This window comes from Fusarium vanettenii, assembly GCF_000151355.1.
Source record: "Fusarium vanettenii 77-13-4 chromosome 3 genomic scaffold NECHAsca_31_chr3_5_0, whole genome shotgun sequence".
In the NCBI taxonomy this organism is placed as follows: domain Eukaryota; kingdom Fungi; phylum Ascomycota; class Sordariomycetes; order Hypocreales; family Nectriaceae; genus Fusarium; species Fusarium vanettenii.
In genome coordinates, this window is record NW_003315854.1 from 227,644 (window position 1) to 241,277 (window position 13,634).

Genomic DNA, 13,634 nt, shown 5'->3' on the forward strand with positions numbered 1-13,634 from the left:
TTCGTTCCTGTCCCAACATCGTCATTCTCGGCATTGATAATCTTGATCACTAACCAAGGTACCTTGAAGGTAGTTAATGAGGTCCCTGTCTCATCCACCATTCGAGGATAATGGTCGAGTCTTGGATTGGCGGATTGGATCCATAATCCCGGTTGGAGAAGACAGCTTTTACATCTTCGGTTGTTGGTCAATTCTGGCCACTTTTGGAGAACTCGTGTTTGGATACTCTGGGAAGTAGATGGACAAACATGTTTAAGGAGTAGCATGCATTTCTGAGTATTGATTTCCACCACACCCACTGACCCTGCCCATTCCCTCTGCCCACCAAGCAGCCACCCTTTGCGTCATCAAGGCCAGACTAGCCGCGATTATTCTCTCGACGTATTTGCCGCAAGGACACATCGTCAACCACGGATCGCAAACCCAGGTATTGAATCGCATCCCCATGAGAGCGAATTTCTTGCGTCAATAGCTCTTCGTTTACTGCGAACTCGTGACGAGCATATTTATAAGCCACCTTCTCCCAATGCTTAATCACCGAAGGGTGCAGCTTGAAATCCCATGTCCCACGCCAGGATATCGAAGCATCTTGTCGACACCAGGTGAATGCGCATGCCTCTCCTTTTGCTCCATTCCATAAAGTCAAGGTCTCAAGCTCTGGCATGCCAAGTGCAGATTGCGCTGCAGCCTCTAGTATCCTTCTGATAGAGAGCGGATTGTTCTTGTCCATCAGCCGGGAGGTCAACGCCAGCGAACGCAGGTGAGGCCATCTCCAATGCGGCTGGCAAGCGTCAAAGAAGTGGCAGGCGTCAATAAGAAAAGCAACTGAAAAGTCCTCAAGTTGAAGGCTTTTTTGCGCATATGCAGCGCCTGTCTTGGGTTGTGTGACCCGGACTCGGTCTGGGTTGAGGAACGAATTTCTCCCTCGAGAATGCTGGAATAACTCGAGGTAATTTTCGTTAAAGTCTTCGAATATTTTGACCTTCTTGACGCTCTTCGAAAGTCTATAACAAATTATTTTTTCATAGCCTATAATTCAGATGGTTAGTCATGTAACTTGATGAATCTAGATGGGTTTTTTACCAGAGTCCCATGCGTCTTGAGAGACCCTTTCAGATAACTGCCACGGCTCATAGATAACCTCTCCTCGCTGGGGAAGTTTTCCCCAAAGGTATGATAAGGTCCAAGGAGACAACTGACGACGACACTGTCGGCGAAGAAGGAACTTTGTAACAGCTTCAACCAAAGGGAGCTCTTTTTGAAACTTGAGAGTAGTTGGTCCAAATGGCCGTCGTAAGGCATCATCACAGGGTGTGCCGTGCCGATATCCATGGTGTGGCTGATGCATCGCAGTCGCAAGCAGGCCACTTTGCAGGAGACCCTCGGATTCGAGGGTGTTGAGCTCATCTTCACCCTGAGCTCCAAAGTAGCACCCCCTGAACCAATGTTCTGAGTCGCTTGGTGAGTATGCGTTAAGCTCCAGTGTCAAGCCCCCTCTGTTCTGCTTCCAGCTGGCCAAGATGAAGAACAACCTCGCGATTGCTTCTGCCAGGATTCTTTGATTGGCATAGATCGATGTAAGCGACTCCATCTTCCAGCAAGCTCGGCAAGTGTATGTTTTCAGCTCGATATTAAGCCAAATGTGCTTGACGAATCCTTGCTGTTGCTCCGAGAGTCGCTCAAGTGAGTCGAGGCATGATTGATGAAGTTTCAGGCGGCCAAAGTTCTTCTTTTCTATGACACTCTGCCATTCTTTTGAGACTGTGGCATAGGGCGCGATCTTGTTATCATGTGTTAGGAACTTCAAGATGATGTCGCGCACCTCGAGAGGTAATGAAGACCAACCCGACATCGTGTCGACGTTTTGACTTCAAACTGATAATGGGTGTTGTCAAGATCTCAAGGCAAAGAGCAAAGGAGCATGGGGAAAACGGGAAATTTATAAACCAAAGCCTTGATGACTCACTGAAGGCATTTTGTCAAAGTTTAGGCACGGGTAGGTAGGTACCTTTGCAATGTTATTTGAGAGACCGCTTTGCATGTCGGCACTACGAGAACCAAAGTTCACTTGGCGGATCTCGAGGTGCATGCGGCCCGGATCCTACTCGAGTATGATTCAAGAGTCTTCAATGATAGTCTTTACATGTGTAGTCTAGTTCCACCTTGTCAAGTTCTTAGAAAAGATTGTCAGATTAAAATATGTGCCGTATTTTATGGTCATCGGAGGATCGTCCGTCGGACGGCGACCGCGGCCGGCCGACACGGCCCCACTTTCAGGTCTGGTTTGCCTTTTTGAGCGGCCTGACACCAAGGCTTGCTACCAATTGGCGTACGAGTACCTCCGGCTTCTGGGGTACCTTTGGTTACTTGCGAAGGAATTGCTACAGCTGGAAAAGGTGTGTCGGTGATGATATCGAAACCTTCAATCTGTCCACTCCAACATCTTGACTACTCGCGACGCCAACATGGCAGACAACGCCTCAAGGTATGACTCTTGTCTCGCCGAGATAGCGATACTTGTTGGACATGAGCCACGGCCTTGGGCAAAGATATCCCCCACCTCCAGAGTCGGCATCGTGACACCAGGCCAGCTGGGCCCATCCTCAACGAGTACCTGCTGCTTTAACGCTCCACCCGGCCAAGGATGCAAGTGGCATCGAGAGACTGGCTCCCCACAGTCCCGCGAGGTCGCCGGTATCGATGCGTTGAACGGCTAGTCCAACACAAGACAAAATAAGAGAGCCTCAATCTCAAGCATTTGCCAATTGACAACGCGAGACGCGTTCAATTTGTGCCTCTACATAACCCACGCCAGGCAGGCCCGCTTCTACATATTCCGCATCGTATCGCATCGTTCGGGGAAGGAAGATCGGCTGTAAACATTGTCGGAGTAATTCCTTTGGCGTCCCTAAGCAATTGCGGGAGCTTCCATTTGTTCCAGTTTGAGGGAAGTGTGTCAATCTCAGAAGTTCCCTCAATTATCGCGTCCGGAAAATATATTGTCCGTGTACTTGGCCCAAACATGCCTCCTCAGCACCCGCCACCAATTTGGGTACTGGCGCAGCGTGGCTACTCTAAGATACTATCGTGATGAGTAGGTTGGAAACATGCGTCTGCAGCCTTTTTCTTCAATCTTCCTCCCTAGTGTGCAAATTCCCTCAATCTCGACTTTGGGAGTTTTTTGAGTGTGCATTACTCCGCACTGAGCAATGCAATTGACTCCCAGTAGACGATCAGCTTCCTTACCCTGGAGCTTTGGATGGGGATGTTAGATTTCAATATCATGGACAATGACGATTGCGAGTATGATTAAACCCATTGATGACTGACACTTAAGCCGAGATCTATCAACTTTTATCCGCCCTTGCGGTAGAGATTATCGGAGGGTGTCGTCCTTGTGTTGAACTGGTCACCATCATTCAGATTTGGACATATTTACCTTGTCTTCTGCCACCTCACCAAGATGTCCTCGGTATGAATGGACGTCGCTATAAGCTTTGCCCATCTCTTTCATCTGTACTCGGCAGTGTCCGAACCGAACCTGTTGGTGAGGAGCCCGCAGAGGCAAGGAAAGGGACCATGTTCCTGGTCATTATCCTACCGTGACCCGCATTTCATGCTTTCGATCCAGTGTTACCCGCCCCCCTAACCCCATTCCTCGAGGTCTCCTCTTGGCATGGGCATCTTTGAGTTGAGGATGCTCTTGGGTTCGTTAGATCTTGCAATGGTTACTAAGAGATCTTGTCTATCGTTCTGTGCACCTTGCAAGATCACGAAGTCTATGACACCCCTGTGAAGCAATTGTTTGTTGTCAAAACACCCATCTCACGTCAGCTCCCGACCTCTCTCGGAATCAAGCAGCCCTACAAGCCCTACTCCGTACGCTACTCCGTACGGCGCAGCCCTGAATTTCGAAATAATCCTCATCTGATTGGCCAACTCGCACTTTCTCGATCGTCCCATCCCGAGTCCAGTTAGAGTCCCTCCTCTTTCGCGCCCACGCTAACAAGCTGCAGCGGGCGTTGCATCGCGATACTCAAGCTTCAAAAGCAACTCTCAGCCTGCATTTTTCTTTTTACCAAACAATCATGCTTCTCCTTATCCCACACCTCTAGACCATGGGCGTCCTCAAACAAGACTCCATCCTGCAGGGCCTCGTCGCCGATCTCGTCGATGGCAACTACAGCACCGCAGCAGTCTGGATCACGGCGCTCTTGGCGGGCGCCCTCGCGCTGTCTCTGCTCCTCACGCCGCGATTGGACCCCCGCGAGCCTCCTGTAGTGAAACCCACCATCCCCCTCGTAGGCCACATCATCGGCATCATACGGCACCAATCGGACTATCACAGGATCATCCAGTGCGTCCTGCACTTTCTGTATCGCTGCTGCTCTGGATGCTGCTGACGCCTCAGAAAAGCAATGCCAACCCTACAAAGCCCATCGCCACGCTTCCCATGCTGAATGGCAAGATGTACACCATCTACGATCCTCACCTCGTGCAGACGGCGCTGCGGTCGAGGATCGCCTCGTTTGAGCCGTTTGTGATTGACTTTGCGCAAAAGACGTTTAGCCTGAGCAAGGAGACGTTTGCCAAGGTTCGAGGCCCGAACGTCTTCAACGACTTTGGCGATGCCATCCACTCGAGCTTTCAGGCGCCCATGCTGCACAAGATGAATGTCCACTTCTTGGCTAGCATCTCTGCCAAGATGGATCCGATTAGTTTCGGCACAGTGCGTGTTGATGAGGTCAACTCGGGGAGGGAGGAGCTTGTGGATGGGGGTTTGAGGGTGGAGAATTTGTATCTTTGGTGTCGAGATGTCATGACTCTGGCCACGACCAAGGCTCTGTATGGAGATCACGATCCGTTTGGGCCTCAGCCACATTTGGTTGATGAATTATGGTAAGTGATTGCTTGTTGGGACTTCAATTACTGACAAGAAAGGCTGTTTGAGGAATCTGTCCCTTATTTTCTGCTGTCTCTCTTCCCATCCATCACGATGCCTAAGGCATATCGGGCACGGTCAATGCTGCAGGCTCTGATGGGCAAATACTACACAGAAGAGCATGACATCAACGACCCGACCACGTCTCAACTTGTCAAGAATCGTGCAGGCGCCCTACGAAAGCATGGCTTCACCGGTAATGAGGTGGGACAGCTCGAGGTGATCCTACCGAATGTCGCGACTCTCAATGCCGTGCCTACGTTTTACTGGATGCTTCTCTTTATCTTTGAGAGGCCTGAACTAGTGAACCGCCTAAGGAAAGAAGTTGAAGCTGCAGCAGTAGTATCCAACAGTGAAGGAAAACGCACCGCAACCTTCGATATTGCCTCGTTCGACGCAAGACTCCCTCTCCTCATCAGCTGCTACCGCGAGACGATGCGCCTCTCGAACCACTCGGTCAGCATGCGGCGCATCATGCAAGACATGACCATCACGGGCGCCGACGGCCAATCCTACCTCCTCAAGAAGGGCGTAGACCTCCAGCTCCCCGCGGGCGTGACGCACCACGACCGGAGCGCCTGGGGCAAAGACTTTGACGAGTTCGTCGCAGAGCGGTTCCTCCAGAAGGCTGGCGACGCCGAGACGGAGCGGAGGCGAAAGGCGGCTTATTTCCCGTTTGGCGGGGGGAGACATCTATGTCCCGGGAGGAACTTTGCATTTGCAGAGATTTTGGGCTTCATGGCTGTTTTGGTGCTTGGGTTCGATGTTGAGCCTTTGGGTATGAGGTTTGGAGAGATGAAGATGCTGGGAGGACAGCTTGCAAGCGGGACGGTAAGACCAGAGAAGCACGGTAAAGGACTTGGTGGGAAGATTACTCGTAGGAGTGGTTGGGACGACGTTGAGTGGAGGTTTGAATGCTGATCATTGAGTGAGATGCGAAGCCATCTTTTGTTTTCATCATCAATCATGACCGCTAACTAATGCTAATACAGTGTCAAACTTTTTTCTCCAAAGATAGATATTGTTTTGTTAGGTACCAAAAAGCCTTGTTTTTGGTACCTGAGGCCTCGTGTTTCGCCTGTCTCTGATGTAGAATGCCTTGTCGCTCCGACATCAGAGACCTGATTTCTGACATACATGCCTACCCAAAGCCTCGTTTCTGACAGGCAGACCAAAATCCCTCGTTTCCCTTTTTTTTTCTTCTTGTTTTGTGTGTGCGGTGAAAGTGCAAATAAAACAAGGCATATTCCCATTAGTACAATCGTAAAAATAAAAAAGCCGGTGGCTTAAACGAGTGTAAAAGACTGGCTGGTCGTGTTTTTTTCTTCTTCCCCCTCCTCCATGCATGCCCTTCACAATGTCTCAACGCCCGTCACTCTTTGATTCAGAATGAGCATGCCCGTTGGGCTGATAGCGGCCACACCCGTCGGCGGGGTTCCCCTCGGGCCGCGGGTCGTCTCCGTTGCGGCATTGTGACGGATCGTGCAGTGGCGCATCTGGCACATTGGTGGATGGTGCTGGCCGCTGCAAGGGAGACTCGTTGGGCGGCGGCGGTTGCGGCTGCTGCTGGTGGGGGACCACGAGGACAGGCTGGTACAGCACGCGGTACGAGGGGCTGTGAAGCCAGATGTCCTGCGGCCAGTGGGTTGCCGGGGGTTGCTGCTCGTCTTGCTGGATCGTCATGGTGGTGCGGTGCTCGTAGGGAGGGCTCGGGACGTCTGGCGCTGAGATGGAGAGGGTTTGAAGGCCGTCGAGGTTGAGATGATGCTGCTGGTCTGCGGAAGGCATTGTTTGAGTTGGGTCTCGCTGTTGAGAGTTTCGTGGGTATTGGTGCGTCGGGTTGAAGCTGTCGCGGATCGAGTCGTCTTGTTGACGCGTGGGATTCTGGCACATGTTTGTTCGGGTGAAATCACTTTGAACGTGCGTTCGTTTCCCCTCTCCCAAGATTCACAGGCAGGGAAGACGCGTTGATATACTCGGTTGCCTTCCCATCAGGCTCTCGTCTTGTGCGCCCTGCTTGATCAGCAGGCTCTCGCCACGCTGCAGAAGCAATCAACTGCAATGTATGCCGACGGAATTACCCATCCATAGAGGCCACGGCAGAGACGCATCATGTCTTGGGCCCCGTAAATAACCTATGCCTACGAGTGGAGTAAGTTCCGATGCGTTAAGTGTATGCATCGTTGTCGACTTGAGCGAGACGTGTAACGCGAGACGCGAGACGGTTTGCGTGGTGGTGGGTTGCTAGGGGTGAGGGTGAGGGGGTTGCCAGGCTCTATATTTGGTTGTCTCGAGTTAATCACGTAAACCTTGCCAATAGAGCCAGATTGCAGAGATTAGCGAGTCACGCCTTGAGTCAATAGTCTACCTGCGAGAGATGATGTCTCACTGGCGAGGGGGAGACAGAAATGATCTGCTCGGCACCGTTGAAGGCCGAAGCCACCATGCGCCCGGAAACGGCAGCCAGCAGCGAGCCCGTTGTTGTCACTCACATTGTTGTCTCCTCAGAAAAGAGTAGAAGAGGGTTGGCTACCTGCAGCGGCATTCACCCCCAAATATGCAGGCCTCTTGATCCGGATAGGGTCAAGCATGCGAGGGCGTGTCGGCATCCTCAACGTGGTTGGCCAGCAAAGGGTTACCTTCCAGGTTTCCGGAATGGTGCAGAATGGCGTTGGAGAAGCAGCTGAACCCAGGGGTTTCAGAGGCTTGTGTTTGGTCATGTTTCCCAGAGATGCGAGGATGAGAAAGTCAAGTGTACGCCATACCACAAGGTGTCACCGCTGTCTTTGTGCGGCGTGATGAGTAACACGGCTCTTACATTGCTTACGGTCGGCAGTTGCACGCGGACGGAATTAATGACAAACACCGCTGTCCGGTAGATGATGGTGTGGTGAGATCGCGATCGAGCCTGGGTTTGGTCGATGCCAATTCTCGGTTCAGTGTGGATTTTCAGGGTCCTTTGATCGTGAAATTATTTCTAGAACGTGGTTTTATTCCCTTGTATGACCCGTACAACGAGATAATATCGCCATAGTCTGACTCGTGAGATGGTTCGAGTGTTGGTGAGACTGGGGATATGCACAGTATCCGACATGAACGAGAGGAGTTTTTGACTGCAAACATGTAGTTACACTGCGTCATTGTGTAATTACTTTGAATCATGGGCCCTCTTTAATTAACACTCATCAAATGAGTAGCATACGTGTCCCCAGTCAATTGACACAGAATTGAAGTAGATTTCTGCCAACTCTAGGGTAGCCAACGCAAACCTCGAGTAAGCTTAAAAGTCTATGACGAAACCACCCGCGCACTACGATCGAAGCCGTTCCCATCATGGCTGCTTCCGCGTCAGCCCGGCACGAGATAAGACGTTTGTTCGCAGTTGGTCGCGTTTACTCAAAAGTCCGAAGTCCGACTTTGTTTGTTGGTGTCGTCATAGACGCCTCACAGGGCATCCACAGCGTCGAGATAAAAATGTTGTGTTGGTTAGCTACTACCAAAATGTCCATGTTCCACGACACTTCAGACTTTAATCGCAATGGCTGACGAGAGACCTACTCCTCGGGATGAGGATATTCCGGGCGGTTTCCCCGTCACGCCCAGTGTCAACTCGATTGACCAGTTGACCCCGACTGGTGATACGGCACACAGACTCGAAGCCGGCATCTCGGGGCGTCATGGCCCGGCCACCTCCGGCTGGGGGGAACCGGTGGCCATCGGGGCTTCGGCCGGTGGATACTTGGGTACACGACAGCAGCCACAGACGCCGAATGTGCACCAGTACTACGATGTGATTGAGGGGGGCCAAGATGAGAAAACATGGCACACGCACGAGCAGGAGGAGTCACAGAAGCAGGCTGTGCGAAAAGATGTCCATGTCTCAGACTCGGCTGCGGCTGTTGGCATGTCGAGAGATGAGAACTCGTCTTCCAGTACCATCCTACCACGCGGGGTCTCAACCGACGAGAAACGCAAAGAGACTGCAGTTGCTGGCGAACCTTCACCAACCGACGCCCCATCCTCCCCCGACGAACCAATCTTTTCGCCCATCAAGTCCCAGTCAAACGATCCAGAAAAAGAACGACCCAACCTCGAGAGAAAGAGGACAATCCGCACCGAAGATGACCTCTTCCGCGTTCTATCCCGTCGCAAGACGTCTGCGAGCACACCCGAGGAGGAACAAGAAGAACACGAAGAACTCAACCGTCTAATGTCGCGCATCTTTGGCCAAGCCCGGCAGAAGCAGAGCGAGGGCGAAAAGACGCGCCACAGCGGAGTCATCTTTCGCCGTCTCACCGTCCGCGGAGTCGGCCTCGGCGCAAGCCTCCAGCCCACCGTGGGTGACCTTTTCCTCGGACTCCCTCGGACACTTTCGAAGCTGTTCACTCAAGGTCCAAAGGCGGCGCTTGCCAAGCCGCCTGTGAGAGATCTGATTAGTGACTTTGATGGGTGTGTGCGTCCAGGGGAGTTGCTCCTCGTGCTGGGCAGACCCGGGGCTGGTTGTAGCACGTTTCTCAAGGCGTTTTGTAACCAGAGGGCTGGCTTTGAGGCTGTTGAGGGGGAGGTTACGTATGGAGGTACTGATGCGGGGACTATGGCCAAGGACTTTCGGGGAGAGATTATTTACAACCCGGAAGACGATTTGCATTACGCTACCTTGTCGGTCAAGAGGACTCTTCAGTTTGCGCTGCAGACGCGTACGCCTGGAAAGGAGGATCGACTCGAGGGTGAGAGCCGTGCGGATTACGTCCGCGAGTTTCTGCGAGTTGTCACGAAGCTGTTTTGGATTGAACATACCCTTGGAACAAAGGTTGGCAATGAGTTCATCCGTGGTGTGTCTGGCGGGGAGAGGAAGCGAGTCAGCATCGCCGAGGCCATGATCACCAGAGCCTCAGTCCAAGGATGGGACAACTCCAGCAAAGGTCTCGATGCGAGCACAGCTGTTGAATACGTCAAGTCGATCCGCGCCATGACGAACATGGCCGACACTTCGACCGCCGTGTCTCTCTACCAAGCTGGCGAGACTCTATATGACCTCGTCGACAAGGTCTTGCTCATCGACCATGGCAAGTGCCTATACTTTGGACCCTCGGACAATGCGAAGAAGTACTTTTTGGATCTTGGGTTCGAGTGCCCTGAGCGATGGACCACAGCCGACTTTTTGACCTCTGTCACGGACGAGCATGAGCGCAGTGTGCGAAGCGGCTGGGAAGATCGCATCCCACGCACCGCAGACGAATTCGCCGAAGCTTACCGTCGAAGCGACGCGTACCAAAAGAATCTTGAGGATATTGACGATTTCGAGTCCGAGCTTGGCCATCGAGCCGAGGAACGTCGCAGACATGAGTCGGAACGGACCAAGAAGAAGAACTACGAGATTCCCTTCCACAAACAGGTACTCGCCTGTACGCACCGACAGTTCCTCGTCATGACAGGCGATAGAGCCTCGCTGTTTGGTAAATGGGGCGGTCTTCTCTTCCAAGGTCTCATTGTGGGAAGTCTTTTCTACAACCTCCCCGAGACAGCCGCGGGCGCGTTTCCTCGCGGTGGTACACTTTTCTTCCTGTTATTGTTCAATGCCCTTCTTGCTCTTGCCGAACAAACCGCTGCGTTCGAGTCCAAGCCAATTCTTCTCAAGCACAAGTCCTTCTCCTTCTATCGGCCATCCGCATTTGCTATAGCGCAGACCGTGGTCGACATTCCCATGGTGTTTATCCAAGTTTTCCTGTTCAACATCATCATCTACTTCATGTCCAACTTGGCCCGTACGGCGTCGCAGTTCTTTATTGCGACGCTGATCCTATGGCTCGTCACGATGGTGACGTATGCTTTCTTCCGGGCCATCTCGGCGTGGTGCAAGAGTCTTGACATCGCGACTCGGTTCACGGGTTTGAGCGTACAGATTGTCATTGTGTATACAGGCTATCTGATCCCTCCTGACTCGATGCGTCCTTGGTTCGGTTGGCTGAGATGGATCAATTGGATTCAATACGGATTTGAGTGCCTGATGGCCAACGAATTTACCGGCCTTAGCCTTGAATGCTCTCCGCCGTACCTAGTCCCGCAAGGCCCCAACGCTCAGTCGCAGTACCAAGGTTGCACCCTGCCGGGCTCAACTCCTGGAGCTTCTTCTGTCGGGGGATCAGACTATATCCAGCAGTCGTTCAGCTACACTCGAGCTCATTTATGGCGCAACTTTGGCTTCCTGTGGGCCTTCTTCCTCTTCTTCGTCTTCCTCACAGCTCTCGGCATGGAACTCATGAAACCCAACGTCGGAGGCGGCGCCATCACCGTCTTCAAGAGAGGCCAAGTTCCCAAGGCCGTTGAAGAGTCAATTGACACTGGCGGTCGTACCAAGAATGAGAAGAATGATGAAGAAGCTGGTCGCGTTGTTTCTCTTGCGGAGGGTGTGACTGCTGAGAGGACAAAGACGGATCAGCAGCTCACTAAGGAAGTTGGCAAGAATGAGACTGTGTTTACGTTTCAGAACATCAACTACACGATTCCATATGACAAGGGACACAGGAAGCTGCTTCAGGACGTCCAGGGCTATGTTCGTCCTGGAAAGTTGACTGCCCTTATGGGTGCTTCTGGTAAGTCGCTGCATCGCGAGTACCGCTACAATAACTGACAGATTACAGGCGCCGGAAAGACGACTCTTCTCAATGCTCTGGCTCAACGACTCAACTTTGGAACAATCACAGGCGACTTTCTCGTCGACGGTCGGCCTCTTCCCAAGTCGTTCCAGCGAGCGACCGGTTTCGCAGAGCAGATGGACATTCACGAGCCAACCTCGACTGTCCGTGAAGCCTTGCAGTTCTCCGCTCTCCTTCGACAGCCCAAGGAGGTTTCGAAAAAGGAAAAGATGGAGTATTGTGAGACCATCATTGACCTGCTCGAGATGCGTCCTATCGCTGGTGCTACCATTGGTATTGTTGGACAAGGTCTCAATGCCGAACAGCGAAAGCGATTGACAATTGGTGTCGAGTTGGCTTCCAAGCCTGAGCTTCTCATGTTCCTCGATGAACCTACATCTGGTCTTGACTCTGGCGCAGCGTTCAACATTGTCCGTTTCCTTCGGAAGCTTGCCGACGCAGGCCAAGCCGTCCTCTGCACCATCCACCAACCTTCTGCCGTATTGTTTGAGCACTTTGACGACCTCCTGCTTCTCAAAGCTGGTGGCCGCGTCGCGTATCATGGTCCCTTGGGCAGCGACAGCCAGAATCTCATCAACTACTTTGAGTCCAACGGAGCTTCCAAGTGTCCACCTGATGCCAATCCCGCCGAGTACATGCTCGACTCCATCGGCGCCGGAGATCCTGATTACAACGGCCAAGATTGGGGTGATGTATGGACCAACTCATCTGAACGCGAAAAACGAGCTCGCGAAATCGAAGAAATGATTGAGCATCGTCGCAATGTCGAACCATCCCACAGCCTCAAGGACGACCGCGAGTACGCCATGCCTCTCTCGACCCAAACATGGGCTGTCGTCCGCCGCTCTTTCATCGCCTTTTGGAGATCCCCAGAGTACATCTTTGGCAACTTTATGCTGCACATCCTTACCGGCCTGTTTAACTGCTTTACCTTTTACAAGATTGGCTTCGCGTCCGTCGACTACCAGAATAGGTTGTTCTCCATCTTCATGACCCTCACCATCAGCCCGCCTCTCATCCAGCAGCTTCAACCCGTGTTTCTCAAGTCACGACAGATCTTCCAGTGGCGCGAGAACAATGCCAAGATATACAGCTGGTTCGCGTGGACCACTGCCGCTGTTGTAGTCGAAATCCCGTACCGCATCGTCGCGGGAGGGATTTACTTCAACTGCTGGTGGTGGGGAGTCTTTGGCTGGCAAGCTTCAAGCTTCACTTCGGGTTTTGCGTTTTTGCTGGTGATACTGTTTGAGCTGTACTATGTCAGCTTTGGACAGGCCATTGCCGCTTTCGCCCCGAATGAGCTTCTTGCTTCTCTGCTGGTCCCCATCTTCTTCCTCTTTGTTGTGTCCTTCTGTGGAGTCGTTGTTCCTCCTGCTGGATTGCCAACTTTCTGGCGAGAGTGGATGTACTGGCTTACGCCCTTCCACTACCTCCTCGAAGCCTTCCTCGCTGCTGCTATTCACGACCAGCCCGTCAAGTGCAAGTCAGGCGAGTTTGCACGCTTCAGAGCACCATCTGGTCAATCATGTGAGGAGTACGCGAGGCAATACATCCAGCAGGCGGGCGGTTACGTGCAGACAGGTGAAGGGGGACTCTGCGAATTTTGTCAATACGCGACTGGAGATGAATTCGGTGCTGGGTTCAGCGTCTACTATAGGAATATCTGGCGGGACTTTGGAATCTTTTGTGGATTCATTGTCTTTAACTATGCGATCGTGTATGTGGCGACGTGGTTGAGGTTCAGGGGCAAGAACCCGTTCAAGGGACTGTTGCAGAAGAGAAAGTCTTGAGGGATGGATGGTGTTTTTTGATCTGTATGATGGCATTAATAATTTGTATTCTCTTCTCTCTTTAACCTCCTCTTCCACAGAAGCCATGCTCTGTAGCTGAACTCGTTCTTGTTTCGTTGGACCACTTAGGGGAAAAGCAATCACCACCAACAGTTGAGACCGCGGAAAAACGATAGTACTAGAAGCATTCTAGATTCCCCGTATAAGTGAATATGGACGATCACTTTAGTCACGTCACTTAATATA

General features: G+C 52.1%; 4 protein-coding genes across 4 annotated transcripts; 2 read left to right on the forward strand and 2 right to left on the reverse strand.

Annotated features, from left to right (window-relative positions):
• Positions 1–358: 358 nt before the first annotated feature.
• Positions 359–1,852, reverse strand: NECHADRAFT_92265 (uncharacterized protein; the record flags this gene model as incomplete). Its single annotated transcript, XM_003042950.1, has 4 exons — positions 359–375; positions 424–1,004; positions 1,235–1,339; positions 1,443–1,852. The coding sequence occupies 4 exons, from the start codon at positions 1,850–1,852 to the stop codon at positions 359–361; spliced, it is 1,113 nt and encodes a 370-aa protein (XP_003042996.1).
• Positions 1,853–4,118: 2,266 nt separating this feature from the next.
• Positions 4,119–5,863, forward strand: NECHADRAFT_37052 (uncharacterized protein; the record flags this gene model as incomplete). Its single annotated transcript, XM_003042851.1, has 3 exons — positions 4,119–4,357; positions 4,417–4,899; positions 4,942–5,863. 3 exons carry the CDS (start codon positions 4,119–4,121, stop codon positions 5,861–5,863), a joined length of 1,644 nt encoding a protein of 547 aa, XP_003042897.1.
• A 441-nt stretch (positions 5,864–6,304) lies between these two features.
• On the reverse strand, positions 6,305–6,835 carry NECHADRAFT_78395 (uncharacterized protein; the record flags this gene model as incomplete). The annotated part of the gene is made up of 1 exon (XM_003042951.1): positions 6,305–6,835. The coding sequence occupies one exon, from the start codon at positions 6,833–6,835 to the stop codon at positions 6,305–6,307; it is 531 nt and encodes a 176-aa protein (XP_003042997.1).
• Positions 6,836–8,480: 1,645 nt separating this feature from the next.
• NECHADRAFT_92267 (uncharacterized protein) lies at positions 8,481–13,388 on the forward strand (the record flags this gene model as incomplete). The annotated part of the gene is made up of 4 exons (XM_003042852.1): positions 8,481–8,651; positions 8,700–8,785; positions 8,855–11,535; positions 11,584–13,388. 4 exons carry the CDS (start codon positions 8,481–8,483, stop codon positions 13,386–13,388), a joined length of 4,743 nt encoding a protein of 1,580 aa, XP_003042898.1.
• Positions 13,389–13,634: the final 246 nt, after the last annotated feature.